This window comes from Taudactylus pleione, unplaced genomic scaffold, assembly GCF_031769625.1.
Source record: "Taudactylus pleione unplaced genomic scaffold, aTauple2 ptg000130l, whole genome shotgun sequence".
In the NCBI taxonomy this organism is placed as follows: Eukaryota; Metazoa; Chordata; class Amphibia; order Anura; family Myobatrachidae; genus Taudactylus; species Taudactylus pleione.
Genome location: NW_028284532.1, coordinates 4,679,087 through 4,702,779, shown reverse-complemented (window position 1 = coordinate 4,702,779; position 23,693 = coordinate 4,679,087). Strand labels below are relative to the sequence as shown.

At 43.3% G+C, this 23,693-nt stretch overlaps 1 protein-coding gene across 1 annotated transcript; it reads left to right on the top strand.

Moving 5' to 3' along the window:
• The first annotated feature begins 83 nt into the window (after positions 1-83).
• LOC148523524 (aquaporin-4-like) lies at positions 84-22,602 on the top strand. The gene is made up of 5 exons (XM_088473150.1): positions 84-98; positions 6,719-7,072; positions 13,134-13,298; positions 22,017-22,097; positions 22,384-22,602. The coding sequence occupies exons 1-5, from the start codon at positions 84-86 to the stop codon at positions 22,600-22,602; spliced, it is 834 nt and encodes a 277-aa protein (XP_088329276.1).
• Positions 22,603-23,693: the final 1,091 nt, after the last annotated feature.

Here is a 23,693-nt window from a genome sequence, read left to right as displayed (position 1 = left end):
CTGTACATCAGAAATGAATAGTATAAAATGACAGCATCAGGTTATGAATATAAAATCCACATCTCCAGAAGCACCGAGAGAGGATGGTTATCAAAGAGGTAGGAGAAGAGGCAGCTTCAATATTCTCTTTTATTAGTTTTGCCACTTCCATCTTTAGTACCCTATGCACCTGGGCATCTTGTGAGTGAATTTCCATCTTTAGTATCCTATGCACCTGGGCATCTTGTGAGTGATTTTCCATCTTTAGTACCCTATGCACCTGGGCATCTTGTGAGTGAATTTCCATCTTTAGTATACTATGCACCTGGGCATCTTGTGAGTGAATTTCCATCTTTAGTATACTATGCACCTGGGCCTCTTGTGAGTGAATTTCCATCTTTAGTATCCTATGCACCTGGGCATCTTGTGAGTGATTTTCCATCTTTAGTATACTATGCACCTGGGCATCTTGTGAGTAATTTTCCATCTTTAGTATCCTATGCACCTGGGCATCTTGTGAGAGTATTTCCATCTTTAGTACCCTATGCACCTGGGCATCTTGTGAGTAATTTTCCATCTTTAGTATCCTATGCACCTGGGCATCTTGTGAGTGAATTTCCATCTTTAGTACCCTATGCACCTGGGCATCTAGTGAGTGAATTTCCATCTTTAGTACCCTATGCACCTGGGCATCTTGTGAGTGAATTTCCATCTTTAGTATCCTATGCACCTGGGCATCTTGTGAGTGATTTCCCATCTTTAGTATCCTATGCACCTGGGCATCTTGTGAGTAATTTTCCATCTTTAGTATCCTATGCACCTGGGCATCTTGTGAGTGCATTTCCATCTTTAGTATCCTATGCACCTGGGCATCTTGTGAGTGCATTTCCATCTTTAGTACCCTATGCACCTGGGCATCTTGTGAGTGAATTTCCATCTTTAGTATCCTATGCACCTGGGCATCTTGTGAGTGAATTTCCATCTTTAGTATCCTATGCACCTGGGCATCTTGTGAGTGAATTTCCATCTTTAGTACCCTATGCACCTGGGCATCTTGTGAATGAATTTCCATCTTTAGTATCCTATGCACCTGGGCATCTTGTGAGTGATTTCCCATCTTTAGTATCCTATGCACCTGGGCATCTTGTGAGTGAATTTCCATCTTTAGTATCCTATGCACCTGGGCATCTTGTGAGTGAATTTCCATCTTTAGTACCCTATGCACCTGGGCATCTTGTGAATGAATTTCCATCTTTAGTATTCTATGCACCTGGGCATCTTGTGAGTGAATTTCCATCTTTAGTATCCTATGCACCTGGGTATCTTGTGAGTGAATTTCCATCTTTAGTACCCTATGCACCTGGGCATCTTGTGAGTGATTTTCCATCTTTAGTATCTTATGCACCTGGGCATCTTGTGAGTGAATTTCCATCTTTAGTACCCTATGCACCTGGGCATCTTGTGAGTGCATTTCCATCTTTAGTACCCTATGCACCTGGGCATCTTGTGAGTGAATTTCCATCTTTAGTATCCTATGCACCTGGGCATCTTGTGAGTGCATTTCCATCTTTAGTATCCTATGCACCTGGGCATCTTGTGAGTGAATTTCCATCTTTAGTAGCCTATGTACCTGGGCATCTTGTGAGTAATTTTCCATCTTTAGTACCCTATGCACCTGGGCATCTTGTGAGTAATTTTCCATCTTTAGTATACTATGCACCTGGGCATCTTGTGAGTAATTTTTCATCTTTAGTACCCTATGCACCTGGGCATCTTGTGAGTAATTTTCCATCTTTAATATACTATGCACCTGGGCATCTTGTGAGTAATTTTTCATCTTTAGTATACTATGCACCTGGGCATCTTGTGAGTAATTTTCCATCTTTAGTACCCTATGCACCTGGGCATCTTGTGAGTAATTTTCCATCTTTAGTATACTATGCACCTGGGCATCTTGTGAGTGCATTTCCATCTTTAGTACCCTATGCACCTGGGCATCTTGTGAGTGAATTTCCATCTGTAGTACCCTATGCACCTGGGCATCTTGTGAGTGAATTTCCATCTTTGGTACCCTATGCACCTGGGCATCTTGTGAGTGAATTTCCATCATTAGTACCCTATGCACCTGGACATCTTGTGAGTGAATTTCCATCTTTAGTACCCTATGCACCTGGGCATCTTGTGAGTGAATTTCCATCTTTAGTACCCTATGCACCTGGGCATCTTGTGAGTGAATTTCCATCTTTAGTACCCTATGCACCTGGGCATCTTGTGAGTGAATTTCCATCTTTAGTATCCTATGCACCTGGGCATCTTGTGAGTGAATTTCCATCTTTAGTATTCTATGCACCTGGGCATCTTGTGGGTGCATTTCCATCTTTAGTATCCTATGCACCTGGGCATCTAGTGAGTGAATTTCCATCTTTAGTATACTATGCACCTGGGCATCTTGTGAGTGCACTTCCATCTTTAGTACCCTATGCACCTGGGCACCTTGTGAGTGAATTTCCATCTTTAGTATCCTATGCACCTGGGCATCTTGTGAGTGAATTTCCATCTTTAGTATCCTATGCACCTGGGCATCTTGTGAGTGCATTTCCATCTTTAGTACCCTATGCACCTGGGCATCTTGTGAATGAATTTCCATCTTTAGTATCCTATGCACCTGGGCATCTTGTGAGTGATTTCCCATCTTTAGTATCCTATGCACCTGGGCATCTTGTGAGTGAATTTCCATCTTTAGTATCCTATGCACCTGGGCATCTTGTGAGTGAATTTCCATCTTTAGTACCCTATGCACCTGGGCATCTTGTGAATGAATTTCCATCTTTAGTATTCTATGCACCTGGGCATCTTGTGAGTGAATTTCCATCTTTAGTATCCTATGCACCTGGGTATCTTGTGAGTGAATTTCCATCTTTAGTACCCTATGCACCTGGGCATCTTGTGAGTGATTTTCCATCTTTAGTATCTTATGCACCTGGGCATCTTGTGAGTGAATTTCCATCTTTAGTACCCTATGCACCTGGGCATCTTGTGAGTGCATTTCCATCTTTAGTACCCTATGCACCTGGGCATCATGTGAGTGAATTTCCATCTTTAGTATCCTATGCACCTGGGCATCTTGTGAGTGCATTTCCATCTTTAGTACCCTATGCACCTGGGCATCTTGTGAGTAATTTTCCATCTTTAGTATACTATGCACCTGGGCATCTTGTGAGTGCATTTCCATCTTTAGTACCCTATGCACCTGGGCATCTTGTGAGTGAATTTCCATCTTTAGTATCCTATGCACCTGGGCATCTTGTGAGTGCATTTCCATCTTTAGTATCCTATGCACCTGGGCATCTTGTGAGTGAATTTCCATCTTTAGTAGCCTATGTACCTGGGCATCTTGTGAGTAATTTTCCATCTTTAGTACCCTATGCACCTGGGCATCTTGTGAGTAATTTTCCATCTTTAGTATACTATGCACCTGGGCATCTTGTGAGTAATTTTCCATCTTTAGTACCCTATGCACCTGGGCATCTTGTGAGTAATTTTCCATCTTTAGTATACTATGCACCTGGGCATCTTGTGAGTGCATTTCCATCTTTAGTACCCTATGCACCTGGGCATCTTGTGAGTGAATTTCCATCTGTAGTACCCTATGCACCTGGGCATCTTGTGAGTGAATTTCCATCTTTAGTACCCTATGCACCTGGGCATCTTGTGAGTGAATTTCCATCATTAGTACCCTATGCACCTGGACATCTTGTGAGTGAATTTCCATCTTTAGTACCCTATGCACCTGGGCATCTTGTGAGTGAATTTCCATCTTTAGTACCCTATGCACCTGGGCATCTTGTGAGTGAATTTCCATCTTTAGTACCCTATGCACCTGGGCATCTTGTGAGTGAATTTCCATCTTTAGTATCCTATGCACCTGGGCATCTTGTGAGTGAATTTCCATCTTTAGTATTCTATGCACCTGGGCATCTTGTGAGTGCATTTCCATCTTTAGTATCCTATGCACCTGGGCATCTAGTGAGTGAATTTCCATCTTTAGTATACTATGCACCTGGACATCTTGTGAGTGATTTTCCATCTTTAGTATTCTATGCACCTGGGCATCTAGTGAGTGAATTTCCATCTTTAGTATACTATGCACCTGGACATCTTGTGAGTGCATTTCCATCTTTAGTATCCTATGCACCTGGGCATCTAGTGAGTGAATTTCCATCTTTAGTATACTATGCACCTGGACATCTTGTGAGTGATTTTTCATCTTTAGTATCCTATGCACCTGGGTATCTAGTGAGTGAATTTCCATCTTTAGTACCCTATGCACCTGGGCATCTTGTGAGTGAATTTCCATCTTTAGTATACTATGCACCTGGGCATCTAGTGAGTGAATTTCCATCTTTAGTACCCTATGCACCTGGGCATCTTGTGAGTGCATTTCCATCTTTAGTACCCTATGCACCTGGGCATCTAGTGAGTGAATTTCCATCTTTAGTATACTATGCACCTGGACATCTTGTGAGTGATTTTCCATCTTTAGTATCCTATGCACCTGGGCATCTAGTGAGTGAATTTCCATCTTTAGTATACTATGCACCTGGGCATCTTGTGAGTGATTTTCCATCTTTAGTATCCTATGCACCTGGGCATCTAGTGAGTGAATTTCCATCTTTAGTACCCTATGCACCTGGACATCTTGTGAGTGATTTTCCATCTTTAGTATCCTATGCACCTGGACATCTAGTGAGTGAATTTCCATCTTTAGTATACTATGCACCTGGGCATCTTGTGAGTGATTTTCCATCTTTAGTATACTATGCACCTGGGCATCTTGTGAGTGATTTTCCATCTTTAGTATCCTATGCACCTGGGCATCTAGTGAGTGATTTTCCATCTTTAGTATACTATGCACCTGGGCATCTTGTGAGTGATTTTCCATCTTTAGTATCCTATGCACCTGGGCATCTAGTGAGTGAATTTCCATCTTTAGTACCCTATGCACCTGGGCATCTTGTGAGTGCATTTCCATCTTTAGTACCCTATGCACCTGGGCATCTAGTGAGTGAATTTCCATCTTTAGTATACTATGCACCTGGACATCTTGTGAGTGATTTTCCATCTTTAGTATCCTATGCACCTGGGCATCTAGTGAGTGAATTTCCATCTTTAGTACCCTATGCACCTGGGCATCTTGTGAGTGAATTTCCATCTTTAGTATACTATGCACCTGGGCATCTTGTGAGTGATTTTCCATCTTTAGTATCCTATGCACCTGGGCATCTAGTGAGTGAATTTCCATCTTTAGTACCCTATGCACCTGGACATCTTGTGAGTGATTTTCCATCTTTAGTATCCTATGCACCTGGGCATCTAGTGAGTGAATTTCCATCTTTAGTATACTATGCACCTGGGCATCTTGTGAGTGATTTTCCATCTTTAGTATACTATGCACCTGGGCATCTTGTGAGTGATTTTCCATCTTTAGTATCCTATGCACCTGGGCATCTAGTGAGTGATTTTCCATCTTTAGTATACTATGCACCTGGGCATCTTGTGAGTGATTTTCCATCTTTAGTATCCTATGCACCTGGGCATCTAGTGAGTGAATTTCCATCTTTAGTACCCTATGCACCTGGACATCTTGTGAGTGATTTTCCATCTTTAGTATACTATGCACCTGGGCATCTAGTGAGTGAATTTCCATCTTTAGTACCCTATGCACCTGGGCATCTTGTGAGTGAATTTCCATCTTTAGTATACTATGCACCTGGGCATCTTGTGAGTGATTTTCCATCTTTAGTATCCTATGCACCTGGGCATCTAGTGAGTGAATTTCCATCTTTAGTACCCTATGCACCTGGGCATCTTGTGAGTGAATTTCCATCTTTAGTATACTATGCACCTGGGCATCTTGTGAGTGATTTTCCATCTTTAGTATCCTATGCACCTGGGCATCTAGTGAGTGAATTTCCATCTTTAGTACCCTATGCACCTGGACATCTTGTGAGTGATTTTCCATCTTTAGTATCCTATGCACCTGGGCATCTAGTGAGTGAATTTCCATCTTTAGTATACTATGCACCTGGGCATCTTGTGAGTGATTTTCCATCTTTAGTATACTATGCACCTGGGCATCTTGTGAGTGATTTTCCATCTTTAGTATCCTATGCACCTGGGCATCTAGTGAGTGATTTTCCATCTTTAGTATCCTATGCACCTGGGCATCTTGTGAGTGAATTTACACATTGTACAATTTGTCACTATTTTCTGCCGTGATTTCTCTGTCAGTTATCTGAATGCTCTTTCCTACATATTACAAAGTTACATTTTTTTCTATGTTTTGTCATTTCCTAAACTTTTACTTTTTTGATGTAGCCATTTGAAATGTATTAGCCAAGTTACTGAAATAAGGTTGAATGAGAAAGCCAACTGCTAGGGGCCTTTTCATTGAACAATTTTGAGTAATTGCAAAAATAATTCATGTTTAATTGGTCTTTACAAAACCGTCTTCAAACTATGCAATCATTAAATGCAATTACACAAAGAGTATTTCAATGTATAAAAGAACAATATCATTTTACATTGGTAATTTCCGGCTATCAAAACAATATATGGCCAAAGCCAGTTTTAAGGACAAGCTGCAAATAAACACAGCACAATCACTGTATTTCTGTCCAAAGGGAAATGAAAATACTTTTATCACTGCTGAACTAATATAGATATTTGTACTTTGCAGGAGTTGAGGCGACACCGTTTCTGGCGCTCAGTGTTGGCAGAAGCCCTGGGTACTTTTATGCTGGTGGCTGTAGTGCTGGGTTCGTCCTGCTTGGGTATGGGAAAATCACAATCACATTCTGCGGCTCCAGCAATAGCTGCAGGTCTGTCAGTTGTCAGCCTTGTGCAGTGTTTCGGGGAAATAAGTGGTGCCCAATTGAATCCAGCCATCACATGTGCTCTGGTATGTGCACGGAAGTTGGATCTTCTTCATGGACTGACCTTTGCTCTAGCTCAGTGTCTTGGTGCCATATGTGCATCTGCCATGTTCTATCTATTCCTACCAGCATCTGTCAGCAATCAACTTGTCACCAAAGTAAGTTTTACATACAATAGCTCATTTTGAATGTTTCCCACAAGAAGTTCTGACACACTGAAACACACAGGAGACAAAACGCTGTACATTTAGGCTAGTATTCAATTTGAGACGAAAAGTCTGGATCCGCGATACTTTTCGCCGATGACGTAATTTTCGCCTGTTTTGCTTTTACCCCGTATTCAATTTGAAAGACTTTCTGCCTAGGCGGAAAGTCAATGCAATGTAATAGGCGAAAAAGTTTCGCCTATGAATAGCAGGCGGAAAAAAGTGCAGAATTGGGGTTTTGGGGTGCAACGTTGCGGGAACCCCCGTGTAGCCTTCAGACAGTCCCCCAAAGGTAAACTGTGTCAAAAATTTTTAAAAAAACCACTTAAGACACCCAAAAAAATGACTTTGAAAAAAGGGGCGAAAAAAAAAATGTGGGGGTACAAAGTTAAAAACTAGCGAACTTGACTCTGGGGGGGGGTCCCCAAGTATGTCCCAAGTGTTTTGATGGAAGGTGCTTGCGGCAGGTGGATTTTTCACCATTTTTTCAACTTAACTTTAGCAATTTTAATATATGCTGACCCCCATTTTGAAGTACCCAAAATTTGCTGGGATAAGTTATTTTCTGAAAAAAAACCTCCTGAATACTATTCTGCACCACGTATAGAAAAATGCTATTTACCTTCAGCAAGCCAAATCGGGGGGTACCATAGTGAACCTTCATGTCAGAGCATCTTTTGGGGGGTGTCAGGCTGATTTCCCCAAATCTGACAGTACTTTCCGCCTGTTCAAGTTTCGCTGGGTCCCATTTTCGCGTACTTTAAAATTGAATACGGGGTAAAGCGGGCATGCGCGCAATACTTTTCCGCCTACAAAACAGGCGAAGTAGGCGAAAAGTCCGGGACGCAAAAAAGTATCGCAGCTCGGCTCAAATTGAATACAGCTCTTAAGCTAAAGAAAGTGGGGATCAATATAGCACAATCTCCTCAGATCAAATGCTTAATCAAAATGTTCTTTCAGTGTCACACAATATGTCTCAAAAATTACCTTACATATCAATACTTTTTGCATTTACAATAGAAAAAAAATCGTATACTTAGTTATCTCTCCCTATGCTATTATGGTGGAAGGTAGATCTAGACACAGTGAGCACGGGGATCAGTGGAGTTTGTAATGTCATCAACTGTGAGAGAGACTAGAGGCGGCATAGTGACCCTAGAAGGGAGGAATAAGCTCTGTTTTGGACATGTTGAGCTTTAGCTGTACTGTAGGATATTCAAGTAAAGATGGCAGAGTCAGTTTGACACATGGAACAAAAGAGAAAGATAGAGGACAGTGAAGGATTGGTATATTTGCATGTCATCTATATAGAGGTAGTAGTAGAAGTCAAAGAAATTGACCATTTCCAGAGAAGAGAAAAACAGGAGATGAGCCAGGAGTGATCAGTGCTGCAAAGACAAAAACAGTGAAGGATGTTGAGAAGAGTGTGGCCGACTGTATCAGAAACAGTCAAGGAGAATGCATAGGGAGACGCATTGCCTTAGGGCCTGATTCACCACCATACACAACTGCGATTATGCACGCAATTGGCCGAATGTTGCGTACTGCGCATGCACAAACTAGCCATTGCGATCGGGACTGCGATTGCAGTGACTATGCAAACCCATCGCAGAATGATTGACAGGAAGTGCAGCCTGATAGCGTGCATGGAAGTTAGCAATTTCTGAGTAAGGTCAGAGCTTGTGCAAGTGTGCGTGAGGCTACGATTATACCTGATTGTACAGATGGTTTTGCAGTTTTGCTAAACATTACGGATGTGGAAGGTAAAGTGGGCGTTCTTATGTAGTGCTGCGTATGGCATTGTGATCGCAATGGATTAGCGTACTATCACAGTTGAACTGCGTGCGTAATCGCTATTGCATTCGCAGTTGCGTTCTGTAGTGAATCAGGCTCTTAGTCATTAGTAGATTATTGGTCATTTAGTGAGGGCATTTTCAGTGGCGTATGGGGGATAGAAAGTCCAATTGAAGAGGTTCAAGAAGGCAGTAAGTACAGAAAAAGTTGGACTAGGGAAAAGAGATATAAGTGGTAGCTGGAGTGAGATGTAGAGACAAGATATGGTTCTTTAAGAAAGTAGAAAGCAATGATTGCTAAAAGACAGAAGTAAAAGTGTTTAGAAGCACAGGTTGAAGAGGAAGCTAAGTTGTTTTAAGAATTGGTGTGGTGGAGTTGGACAGCAATGGGCTCTAGGAGACAGGTTAAGTGGGAAGAGGAAGAGCGAAATGTGAAGACCTTGCCTTCAGCATAGCAAAAACATGTATGGGTAGGTGTAGAGGAGTAGGCGAGGGATCTGGTAAGAGAAGATTTTGTAAATTATGGTTTTGATTTTTCCTTTGAAAAATGACAGGAGCTGATTGGTTGGTACTTTATCTCTCGCCACTTTATCTTTCTCCAAGGCTTTATACATCTCCCCCTTTATCTCTCTCCACTTTATCTCTCTCCAAGCTTTGCTAATTCTCCCCCTAGGTGTTGTTGCAAAAACAGGACAAGTTTTTAATTTATCTGTTGATACTAAAAATATCACTTGCTTTAACAAAACTGTGAACCTCTATGTACACTCTGTTAATTAGAGCTACTTAAATTGGCTCTGTGTATTTTGTTTACCTCACTCTCTTGCTTAGTAAACTGTATTCCTTGTAGCTAACAAGCCATGGCATAGCCCACTACTAGTTCCTCCAAGAATACTCTTATTATATACAAAGCCATTCAAAATACTAATGCCTTGATTCCTTGGGCAATATTTACTAAAGTGAGAGTTTTTAGAAGTGGAGATGTTGCCCATAGCAACCAATCAGATTCTTCTTCACATGTAACTTGCACCTTTTAGAAGATAATAGCTAGAATCCACTTTTAAAAACTCTCACTTTAGTAAATATACCCCCTTGAGTGGCGTCTGTGTAGTCTTTCTAACCTTTGTTTTACTGCAGTCTGTCTCATGAACTGTGGCTTCTGTGCCTTACTAATCCAGCTTCTATCTAGTTGTTGCTTTGTACTTATCCTGTGTGTCTGCCTTCTTTCTTATCCTGTACTCTGGGCCTGATTCAGACCTGCTCGCAAGCGCTCGCAAGCGGGTCGATGTTGCCCAAGTGCGCATGCGCGAGACCCGAATAATGACGGCCAAGCCGTCATTATGGGTCTCGCACCAAAGGGGGCGTGCTGACGATGGTGATTGACAGCATGCCCCCTTTGGTGGGCGTGCCGGGGGCGTGGCTGTCCAGACGTAGGCGTTGCCATGGGAACGCCTACCGTCTGAGGCAGGCCCTACTGACATCACTAGTGATGTCAGTGGGAGTGCTTTTGGCTCTGATACAGCCAAAAGCACTCCAGGGCTTGCGGCAGCGAGACCCTACCTTAGGGTCTCGTCGCAAGCCCGATGGTCGCGACCATCATTTTGGCCGCTCGCTATAGCTGTGGGTGGTCACCCACAGCTATGTGAGCGGCCTGGAGGCCGCTCCAAAAAGGAGGAGGCTCTGAATCAGGGCCTCTGTCCCATTTTAGTTGCTGTTCTTGTATCTATCTGGTTGTTCTTTCTATATTTGCTTATTACCATTCTCCTATTTGGGGTTTATTCACTAAGCATCTCATTGTAAAACCCGGTGCTTCTGATTGTGTTTATGCAAAAGGGCAATGCTTTTACTAACCATGTCTTGTTAGTAAAAGCATTGGCCTTTTAAATATCGGGTGTAACTATGATCAAAAGTGCTGGGTTTTACAATCCTACTCTTAAGCTGGGTACATACTGACAGATATATTGGCCGATCACTTGGTCAACCAATTGTGACAACTTGGGGTAGTTAGCTTGGTAGACTGGTGTCAGTGGTGCAGTGATTAGGTGCAGAATCAGACTCCACACGTGGCATTTCAGTAAAATTAATGATGCTTTATTTCCAGCATAATTAATGATGCTTTATTTCCAGCATAATCAGGAAACAAACAGAAAATAATAAACGCCTAGCTCTTTCTTAGGGCACTAGCTCACTTCTTCGCCCCTAACTAACCTTGGGCAGCTAGTCTGCAAACATAGGGCCTGATTCAAAGCCACTCGTAAGCAGCCGCTCGTTCGTTCCGAGCAATGTTTGCACAACTGCGCATGCGTACGGATCGTAATACGCATGCGCGAACCAGTCAGTGCGGCCGAAAATCGTTTGTTCGCTAATTAGCGAATGCCTGCTATTTTGAGTGACAGCAGGAGGCGTATGTGGGTGGTAACAGGGCGTGCTTAAAGGTCAAAACGGGCATTTTATGGGTGTGCATAATTTATACAGCAGCGTCATTGACAACGTCACTGGGTTATTTTATAGTCAGAACTGCTCGCAAGATTGCGGTAGGAAAAACCAACCACAAGAATAGCGAGCAGTTCATACGCTGGTCGATGTACTCGATTAATCTAATAAATAGCGGACATGACGTAGGATGCGAGCGGCCAGGGGGCGTAGTTTTCCAAAAAACGACCGCATGTTTGGTTCGCTCGTTCAGACCTAGAGGCGCGAACAGACCGCAAAGAGCGAACGGTTCATTTGAATAGCCACCCCTTTTTACTGAACGAGCGAGCGCAAATAGCGTCTGGCTCTGAATGAGGTCCTATATCTTCTGGCATTTCCTTGTTTGTCCCTGCTGTCTCTAGAATTGCAGCAAACTTAAGTTATAGCTCACCATTATTATGAGTGTGACCTCCACACAGCCTTCATGCCACAAATCAACAGCTAAGAGGAGTTTACTAGCGTGCCAAGTGTACTTTTATATATGGTATTGCTTACATTGTTTCATTTATTTGTCACATTACATGAGTTATGTCAACTAGTCATTTTATTGTTACTAATTTATAAAATATATGCACAAATATGTTGTCATAATGAGGCATTGGCCTTGCTTTTATTGGGATGCCACTATTTAGGCATATTATATACTGGAAAGCAAAATTTCCCTGAGCGAAAACCCACTGTACTGAAATTAGTAACATTTACATATGTCGCACATAATATAGATCCAATGTTACCTGTAATCAATAGTGGGTGGTTCAAACAGAATTGTAATCATGACTTCGAAGTGATGATTTAACTTTTGCTGGCAGATAGAGTCCTATCACTAATTGCAATCCTAGAAATGGTCTTGCAAAGTTTAAGGCTGGGTACACATCAGAATGTTATCAGCATGACTTGCCGTATCGGAACGTCAAATCGCGCATATCATCTAATGTGTATGCACAATTGTACGCTCCCATGGACGACTTTTGAGATTGTTTGATTGACCGTGCTGCATGGTCAGTCAAACGATATCATGTGTGTGGCTGTTTGTTTTAATGAAGGATGGAACGAGGTATCGTTCCGTCATTCATTACATTGTCTAGTGTGTACAGCCAGTCTGTGATGGTTACGGGGCAAAAGAGAAATCGCCACGACCACCTGCATAATTGGCCGTCTTTCTAATGTGTACCTGGCCTTATGGGAAGTTCCAAATAAAGAATAGCGGCATTCATTAATGGAAGAGCATTCTGCATAAAGACAGAAAAACAAGATCATCTCTTCTGTAAAGACAACCTAAAATAACTTGCACATTCACAACTGATATTTATACAGATGCTAAAGGCGTTTTATTGATAAAATGCTAAAGGCGTACCTGGTATTGAAATGGCATCCATGTCAGTTGGAATGAGGGTTTATTGTATTTTTAGATTTATGTGTAACTATATGTATTTGACGACTTACTAGGTCCAATAAAAACATCAGTGTGCAGTTCTGAGCATGTTTTTCCACCTAATTATTACCAGAGTTAGAAATGCATCTTACTTCTCATTAGTAAATACCTTGACCTGGGAGCCCAACAGAAGAATGGTTGTAGAAAATTTGTATCTAAATCATGTCTTCAGGGAAACAACAGCAAATAGTAAAATTAGGAGGAATAGTTTGGCAAGAAGATACGAGAGCCAACTGCAAGAACTAAGAGTTGTGAAATATCTTGATATTTAAAGTTTACTATATGCCCAATGTTCTTTTACTTATTCTCTGCATTACAGGTAAACAGTGAAGGAAATGCAGGACAGGCTATGGGGATGGAAATTTTCTCTACGTTTCAACTGGCATTTACAATCTTTGCGGTGGAAGATCGCCGTCGCAGGGACATTACAGAGCCAGGAAGTCTTGCCATTGGCTTTTCTCTTACAGCAGGAGCTTTAGCAGCGGTAAGGGACACAATTATTTTTAGGGACGCCACTGAAACTAGCTCCATGGCAGAGCTAATGGATGGGATGATTATCAAAGTAGATAAACTTGAACGGCCTCCTTTACAAATGCTCAAAATGTGTAAGGGGGTTCTCTATATCTAAATGCATTACCATGCAGTCCAGTGTCCTCAATATGCAAGCACTCTCTGTGCTTAGATTTGAGGGTCACAGCACGGGTCTCCTGTAGGCCTACACGTATTTCAGATATCCTGGGTGGTACTTTGCTACGCTTCTTCTCATAACTCCAGGCCCAATATCATCTCCTCCCTAGTGAACATATTATTGTATTCGCCATTGGGTGTGGTTAAGAAAGGTGGTCCGATGTGTTTGCCTACACCAGATATCCTCTCCAAAGTGTCTTGGGGTAGCTCTAGGGGGCACATTCACTTTTGGTACACCCATTGTCTGGGGGACGTCTAAATCTCAAAACCTTTGGGAAGCTGATCTTCAACTGACTTTTACATCCCAACCATGGGAATCTATCACCAACTTTCTAAATGTGATAACCATTTAGAAGTACTATATAAAATGTTTCACTGGTTATATTTTACCCTGGCTAAATTACACATTATTTGGGCAGTGCAATCCAAATTCTGGTGGTGTAATTGTTTGGAAGTGAGTAATATAACATACATTTTTTGGGGATGCCCTAAGAATCATATGTTAAGGTGTCCAGTGTTTGCATTGATCTTTAAAGTTTGAAATATTTGTTTATGTCCCTCTCCTGCCCTGCCACTCCTCCATGTTTACCCTCCTGATTTGTCTAAGAAGTACTGTTACATTTTATATCACATAATGTTAGCAACCAAGACTGTGGTTGCTCAGTTTTGGAAGAACCCTCTTCCACCTCCCATATATAAGGTTATCCATAAAATACAGTTTGCTTTTCTAATGGAAACATTGTGTCAGAAGTGGGGACTTTGGATTGCTCAGATGTGGACCCAATATCTGCTCTCTGATGGTATGGGAGGTCTGCAATAAGGATGGTCTGATATAAGACCTCCTCATAGGTGGTATACACCAGAATGGCAATGTCACATAATGGCACAGGGACCAAGACAGGTTTATGGTAGACACTGGAGTATGGATCAGACTTGGAGAATATACTGATGAAGGAATGGGTTAGGCTTGGAGCATATACTGATACTGGAAAAGAAGAGTCTTTGGAGCATATACTGATACTGGAAAAGAAGAGTCATTGGAGCATATACTGATGCTGGAATGGATCCGACTTGGAGCATATATTGGTACTGGAATGGAACAGACTTGGAGCATATATTGGTACTGGAATAGAACAGTCTTTGGTGCATATACTGATGCTGGAATGGATCAGAGTTGAGAAATACACTGGAGCTGGATTGGGACTAGATTTGAAGAAATACACTGGAGCCGTAGTGGGACTGGACTTGAAAAAATACACTGGAGCCAGATTCACCAGAGACAATCATAACCAGCATGGGGGCTGAAGTCAGGAGCATGTATCAGCGACGAAGATCAGGCACTGAATGCCGACAGGAGCAATGCTTTATACCTTGTGACTCATATGGATTGGCTGATGCCGTCAGGTGGCAACTGACCTGGTTACCCATTGGAGCCATGGCAGTCAGCTGAACAGGATCAACATGGTGGCGCCCAGTGTCTGTCGGGAACACAGCTGGAACCCTGAGCCCCCTGAGGCCACAAGCACACAAAGCACCCTCCAGTAACACACATAGCCGGACAAGAGCCGCCATGACATCGCTTAGTGCCCGGAGCAGGTGAGAACGCCGCCGGAGCTCCAAATCCCTGAGACCACCATCACGCCAAGTACACGCCGGCAGCACCCTCCATGAGACACTAGTCAGGGACCCCTGCCAGTACAGAGCAGCACAAGGGTGAGCACGGTTCTTGACACTTTGAACATCCTCTATCCTACTGCTGCCTCTCCACCTTTGATGATATGGTTTAAGTGGCGCAAATTTGTTAACGATTGTGAAAGGGCAGATTTACGACCCTAATGTTTTATTTTTGCAAAAACTCTATAAAAACTATTGATGTGAATAAAAAATGTCTAAGGGGTATTCAATTTGTGGTGATAGCGGCTAGGTTCTGGCAGTTTGATAATTTCTTAGACACCACGTGACCATAAACACTGCAGATTTTATCCACTCCATTGAGGTACACAGGAAAAGCTGCGATGTTGGGATAAGGTACTAGTAAGTGGTAATTTTCTTTGGTGGCACTGTAGGTGTGGGTGTAGGTTTATAAAAAACCATATGGATTTGTAGAGCAGCTTTAGTGGAAGCTTGTCCTGACTGATAGGAGTAAAAAATGGAGATTTAATTTTTGCAGATTGCAATTTTTTAAATAAGATACAGGGTTGTAGATGTGGCACCACATGTAGTACATTTTTAAAAGATTCACTTAGTGGAAGGAAATTGTTCTAAAATGATGGGAGATTGTATTTTGCAGTAAAGCAGGAGAAAAGGGAATTTTTGACCTTCACCGAAATTGCTCTTGCATTCTACATTCTCACTATGGGGCCTATTTATCATTGGAGGCCGTATGGCCTCCGATGATTAAGTAATCATCTCGCTGCGAGGAATACTTAAGTATCCAAATCAGCTGTCCCCTTGGCTGTCTTCATCCCGGCTATGCATGTGTGACCTCGGGTGTAAACCCACAGCTCTAACGACCGCTAGGGTGATGGTCAGAGACCATCGGGGCTTACGACGAGACCCTAGGGTAGGGTCTCACTTGTCGTAAGCCCCGGAGAGCTTCTGGCTCTGTCAGAGCCGGAAGCTCTCCACTGACATCACTAGTGATGTCAGTGAGGCCTCCCCCAAACGGTAGGCGTTCCCATGAGAACGCCTCCGTTTGGGTTGCCACCCCCCCGGCCCGCCTTCCAAACAGGGCGAGCTGTCAATCAACATCGACAGCTCGCCCCCTTTGGAAAGAGACCCGCTACGACCGGCGCTGTCAGTTGTAGCGGGTCTCACGCATGCGCACGAAGGAGCCGGCTCCCTCGTGCGCATTTGACAAACATCAAGGCGGCCGTGCGGTCGTAGACCGTACGGCCGCCTCTGAATGAAGGCCTCAGTCCCCGGGACACACTAACAGAGCATGTTTTCCAGGTCTCCTTACAGAATCACAAGGGACATAATTAAAACCACTGTGTATCTTTTAAAATATATCAGTCAGTAATGAATACACTTGTGCTCCAGCAAGGAGATATGCAGGCTTCTATGATGTCTGTGTCATTTACAACAGCATAACCTGTGCATAATTCACCTGTGTCTGTTTGTCTATGACAACTCCCATCCATGTAAAAAGTCACATCTACATTCTCTAAAGGTGTGTCGTGTATGTCAGGTCTAGCAGTAATGGGCTGATTCAGATATTCCATACAATCGTGTGTATCATTATGTCCGCTGAACTAACCCTCCGTCAGCAACTCGTCTCCTTCCACCCTTTGTACATCATGTTGTACATATGGTAAATACGTTGCTGGGTTCAGTGTGCTGCAACGTTTAACAGTGATGTTTGCAGGTGCGATTAGAGCTAGTTCCCATTTGGTAAACCTAGCCGAAGAGACGTGTCTGGTTTGAGCAGAGTTCAGCAGAGCCGATACAGCATGGGGAGTGTATACAATCATATCATGACCCAATACTACGTCCTCACTTTTACTCACCAATAAAGCGGTAGCTGCTACACTTCTCAAACAGGTGGGGAGTGATCTTGCCACAGTGTCCAATTGGGCACTGTAGTATGCTACGGGCCTACTGGCATCACCATGTTTTTGTGTAAGGACACCTGCAGCACAACCATCGGCTTCCGTACAATACAAATCAAAAGGTTTTTCACAATCAGGTATTCCCAATGCAGGTGCTTTTGTCAGACTATCCTTAAGATTAAGGAAAGCCTGCTCTGATTCCTCTGTGTGTATGACACGATCGGGCTTTGAGGAAGAGATTAAGGACCTCATTCAGAGCCGGTCGCACAGAGCGTGCGGTCGGTCTGAATGAGGGGAGGACGTCTTGAATTTTCAAGACGTCCTCCTTTGCGGTGGTAACGCTGTGGGTTAACGCCCACAGCCTTACGACCGCCTAAGGTGATGGTCGCGATGGTCCAGACCATCGCGACCATCGGGGCTTACGAGACCCTAGGGTAGGGTCTCACTTGTCATAAGCCCCGGAGAGCTTCTGGCTCTGTCAGAGCCGGAAGTTCTCCACTGACATCACTAGTGATGTCAGTGGGACCTCCCCCAAACGGTAGGCGTTCCCATGGGAACGCCTCCATTTGGGTTGCCACCCCCCCGGCCCGCCTTCCAAACGGGGCGAGCTGTCAATCAACATCGACAGCTCGCCCCCTTTGGAAAGAGACCTGCTACGACCGGCGCTGTCAGTTGTAGCGGGTCTCACGCATGCGCACGAAGGAGCCGGCTCCCTCGTGCGCATGCGCACTTGACAAACATCGATGCGGCCGTGCGGTCGTAGACCGTACGGCCGCCTCTGAATGAAGGCCTCAGTCCCCGGGACACACTAACAGAGCATGTTTTCCAGGTCTCCTTACAGAATCACAAGGGACATAATTAAAACCACTGTGTATCTTTTAAAATGTATCAGTCAGTAATGAATACACTTGTGCTCCAGCAAGGAGATATGCAGACATACTGTATTGTATACTGTACTGTATGCTGATATATTTTTTCATCTTAACTACAGTACTGTACAGTACAGGATGACCATAAAAATATGATTAATCTATATTTTAATGGTAACCCAACAGTAAGCATCAATACTAATGCAAAGTAATACCATGAGTGTCACTTTGTGGCACTAGTGCCAAGGGTTACCTACCGCTGACTTAGAAGGTTGAGAATTATCCTCAGCTTCAGTAAATCTATGGAATGAAGGTGTAATTTTGTCATAAGTAGTAGATCACTAAGCAATAAGTTGTTAGTATTATGTAAATACACCACCTAATGTCAATGGCATAAGCAGTTGGGGTTCAGATTCCAGTGATACATGAAAAGTAGGTAGTAAACTAAGAGCCAGTGGTCAAAGCCACAGTCAATAGTAATCTGAGAGCGGTCAAAGCCATAGAGGATAGCCATCCAAAAGTCAGGGGTTGGCTCCCCATTCCTTACAAAATACAATTCAAACTTCTCACCCTCACCTATATCTACAATATAATCCCACTTCACACTGCTCTCTTTCCTATGCCAATGACTGGCACCTCATTCCCAATGATATTTCCATCACATTCCCATCTCCAAGACTGTTCCGGAGCTGTTCCACACCTATGGAATATACTTCCACATCCAATCAGACTCTTCAACAGTCTCCAAAGGTTTTAAACTCTCCTTAAAAGCCACCTGTTTATCAAAGCTTACAAGTCTTTCTCCTAAATTTACCATCACTAACCGCACTGCCCATATTGTCACTGTGTCAAACCTCGTGTCTCAGTTTTACTCCATTAGACTATAAACTGCAATGAGTCATGTGTCTTCATGCCTGTCCTCACCTTGCTCACCTGTGTGGCTTTGTTTCTTACCTTCTACATGTACATTACAACCTTGCACGCTACATCTTTTGCACAGTGTCATACTTCTTGCATCTCTTTTTTTTCCTACTGCTCCTCTACATCTTTGTTATATGCTCCACTTTCACAGTGTATGGTGCTACAGATGATTGTGGAGAATTATAAAAGATAATACTAATGTTTACATTTAAACAGTACTCCACTCCTAACTGTAGTAATCATAATTTTCCTATGGCAAGCATGCCTTGGAGCTATACTCTATAAAACTGCTGAATGAAAATAATCCAAAATAAACATGGTAGGCCATATTGTATATGGGGGGAAGGGGGAGAATAATTGCATTTCCATGTCTAAATCAACAATCCTAGGTGCTTTGTTTGTTACTTGGTTTATTGCTTTTGATGAAAAACACACATATACTGTACTAAAAACTAAGGAGCACATGCTGAGTTGGGCATACACTTGTTTGCAGAATATGCTAGTGGTGCAATTTTTTTTTAACCCATATGGCTATCCCCGGCACTCCTGGTCGGTGGGTGCCGGGTTAATTGTGTATAGTGTGGTGTAAAAAATAGATGAACTAATATTGTCTTTTGCTGGAGAACTACAGATTCCAGCAAGCCTCTCCCGCATTCTGGTACTTGAAGAACCACAAGCACCAGGGAATTAAGGGCCCGCTTGTACCTGCAAAATAAATATTAAAATAAACACAAGACACACACACCGTGACATTATAATTTTATTAAAAAAATACATGCACATTCATGTATACTCACCTAGAATCCCTGTAGCCAATCACATCCCCTTGTCCAGTAGAATCCATGACACCTGTGGAAAAAAGTACATACTCATCTATTCCTAGCGTATATATCACCGTCTTCTTAAAACAAAAAGTCCCAACCCACGAACTTCCCGAATAGCAGCTCAGCCACGGCATTTCTCTATAGAAATGCCTGGGCTGAGCATTCATTGGCTGAGAGAGGTGAGCCTCGGCTGAACGGTTCCCACCATTGACTTCAATGGTGAGAACTGCTAGGTTACTAAAGGTTCTCCAAGTACTAGCATGCGGGGGAGGATGGCTGGGACCTGTAGTTCTCCAATAAAAGACAATATTGGTTCATCTATATTTTACACTACACTTTACAGAATCAACCAGGCACCCACTGGCCAGGAGTGCCGGGGATAGGCCCGAGCTATCAGCCCAAGCCTAGGGTGCCCTGGAGAAGGGGGACCCTTTATTGGGGGGGCCCCACCTCCCCAGGGATCCCCTGCCTGGGTTGACTAGCGGTCAGGTGTAATGCTTTGGCCAGGGGACCCGGTAAAAGGGTTACCCTAGCTGTGGCATTACACCCCCGCTAGAAAGAGTCCAGTGCTGTTTATGGAAAATACAGGGGACCCCTATTCATTTTGTCCCCTGAATTTCCAAAACCATGACTGGCTTGCTGAGCCCAGTGCTGGTTGTGCTAAATACAGGGGACCCCTACATCTTTTGTCCCTCATATTTACACAACCAGGACTGGCTCTGAAAAGTCTAGGGCTGGTTTGCTTTTAGGGGTGAACCCCACGTCAATTTTTTTTTACTTGACACTTTACAAGCTTTTTAGACAGATGCATGCATGGATCTCACTGATCTGTGCATGCATCTGTGTCTGAAGAAGGTATGGGACGGTAGTGGGAATACCTGTCAAGTGACGGCCACATCGTGCAGGTTTGTCATATTGTTTGTCGTTCGGTAGTGCATACACACTGTACGATAAAACGGGAATCATTAACATGTTTGACAGGTCTTCCTGCATGTACAAAAGATCTGAAGATGTGACCAGCGGGAACGCGCATCCGGATCGTGATAGAGAGTACACACTGGACAATATGAACGATTTGTTGTTCCGATGCATCGGAATCAGCCAAATCGTTAACTGATCCTCTTCTCAGCCTTTACACCTATACTACTCCTCGCTCCTTTTACTACCCTACCCTGCAATAATTCAGCAGTCTCTTTCTACAACATTTCACTCATCACAGCCCTAGGTGAAGTAGCTCCAGTCATCTCTGGTGATCCAAAATCCAATCTTGCCACTCCAAAACAAAGTGTTTTGTACTACTTTATGCCTATTGCAAACAAATCTCACTCCAGCGCTTATGTCCTCCAATAATTTATCCTGTCTTCCTACTACAGTGCCCTATCCTACTACAGTTAATCTCCTCACCTTATACCCACATTGGGCCTGATTCAGACCCACTCGCGAGCGGCTGTCCGCTCGCAAGTGGGTCGATGTTATGCACTGAGCATGCGCACGACGGAGGGAGCTCCGTCGTGCGCATGCGCCAGACGCGACGAGCGAAGGAAAGTCCTTCGCTCGTTGTGTCCGATCAAAGGGGGCGTGCTGTCAATGTTGATTGACAGCACGCCCCCTTTGGTGGGCGTGCCTCCCTGACGGGGGCGTTCCCACGGGAACGCCTCCCGTCAGAAGCCGGCCCACTGACATCACTAGTGATGTCAGTGGGAGTGATTTTGGCTCTGATAGAGCCAAAATCACTCCGGAGCTTGCGGTTGAAAACCTCAACCGCAGGCTCCGGCTCGCAATTTCGATGGTCGCGATGGTCTCGACCATCGCGGCCATCACAAAGCACGCTCGTATAGCCTGTGGGTGGTGACCCACAGCTATACGAGCGTCCAGGAGGACGCTCCATGAAAATGGAGCCCGGCCCTCATTCAGAGCGTGCGCTCTGCTCAGAGCGTACGGCTCTGAATGAGGGCCATTCTTTTCACTCTGTAAATGTTCTTGCCCAGAATTGAGGACAAGCTCTTTGCATTCCTTTCTCTATCTATCATCTCAATCTGTCTACTTCCCCCCCATTCCCTCCCACACAATGCTTGCCTATAATGTACACTATGTAGCTCACCTCTTCAATCTTTACCACTCCACTGGCGCATTCCCTCATGTTTTCAAACACACTCATCTCTCTTATCTTCAGGAAACCGGCTGTCGATCCTACCTCTCATTCAACTACTGTTGACAGTGAACCACCTTCTTCTACTCAACATCTTTGGTCCTTGCAGCACCTGGTCCACATACTCCCATCCATTCATTCCCACTATCTGTAGATAGTATTTTAAATACATTTTATTCACTTTTTTTTATCCCTACATAGGGACATTTTTCAGGTGGAAGTATGAACCCAGCTAGATCTTTTGGTCCAGCCTTATTCACAGGCATTTGGGAGCATCACTGGGTGAGTTGTACTACATACATATTTCTTTAATGACTACATTTAACTTTGCTTGGATAAATGAACTTGGTTTTATTGTATTAATACTCCAATTGTAAAATAAAAAATAAACCTTACTTTAATAGGGATTACATATAGCATATTTTTCATCAGTTTGGGGTAATCATTTTTAATAAAGGTTATTTTTAGCTGAACCCACTATTTTCGTGTGATGGAACCAGTATATTAACATCAGTAATCCACTAATGTTCTAAAATTGACATCTCTAATTATACCATTCTCTTTCCAGGTATACTGGATTGGTCCTATGTTGGGTGCCTTTCTAGCAGGTGCTTCTTATGAATTCTTCTTTGCATCCAGTGCATCACGAGAGAAGCTGGTCGCCTGTCTCACCTGTAAGGACATTGAGATTGTAGAGACAGCGAGCATCTCCCGATCTTCCCTCTCCATGGCCACACAGACAGCAGCACGCGCACGGCAGACAGAGCCAAAAAATGAGCATAACTAGCAGCGAGCACTGCAGTCCAAATGAAAGATGCAGCTACAGTTTATTTGTCCCACACCTAGGGATTAATAAGGATTGCAGTACAAACCAAGGAAATTACTTTTAATTGTGTCAAAATGTAATCTGATTACTATATAAAAAAAAGTAGATAATTATACTTTGACATAACAAGTACTACTGAATTTTTTTTTTTTTTTTTAATGCAAGTTGGTAAATTGAGCAGAACTAGCTTAAATAACTTTTTTACCCACATTGTGGATTGTTTGGCATGAGACATGTAGGCGTCTACTTACAGGATTATCCCAGCTATTTTAGACGTACTGCATACAATCATTTTGACTTGTAAATTTGTTTTCGTATGCTTATTATTACTATAAATACTTAACAAACATATGCTGTATATAAAACCAAGAGCTCCATTTAAGGGAAAAAATAGCAGGTGTAGCTGGCACATATTTATAATGCTGAAATAGTGGTTCTATGGTGTAGCAGAACACAATACTAGATTAAGGTCCACATGGGCCTGAAGCTAACATTTATGAAGGACCTATTGTGTGCTGCCGCAGGAGGTGTGACCAGCACGGCCGGGGTGTGACTACTGATATGGGAGGTGCCACCAAAGCTGTGGTGGTGTAGTCTGCACAGGGGGTGTGGTCTGTGCTGTGGGATGTGGCTAGCACAATGGAGGGCATAGTTGCCGCCTGCCTGAACATGCTGCACATTCCAATTACTTTTGGGAACCACGCAGACTAAGCCCCAGAGGGTGGACTTTTCCTAGAAGCCTCAGGAGCTGCGAGGAAAAGTCTGTTTTAAAATGCAGAGTCCGGAAACCCATAGATCCCAGCACATTGCGCGAAATCTATGGGTTAGCGCGTTAACCTTTGGTTTACAGCGAGGGGAAAATGCTAATTTATTGAATAGCTTAGAGTGAAACCCGGAGCTTTTTTCAAGAGCGGCAAACTCCACACCTAACTGAATTCCTCCAATCCTCTATATACCTAATTAATTATAGATACTGGATGGATTCAGTTGACTTAATAAGCTTTTTTGTAAAGTACTAAAAACACATATGACATAGTGTTCACTCTAGCTCT

What these genes read in the sequence shown, in the direction of transcription:
- LOC148523524 (XM_088473150.1), top strand. An exon ending in GCAATCAACTTGTCACCAAA is followed by an intron (nt 7,073 to 13,133) that starts GTAAGTTTTACA and finishes TCTGCATTACAG; the next exon opens with GTAAACAGTGAAGGAAATGC. An exon ending in CAGCAGGAGCTTTAGCAGCG is followed by an intron (nt 13,299 to 22,016) that starts GTAAGGGACACA and finishes ATCCCTACATAG; the next exon opens with GGACATTTTTCAGGTGGAAG.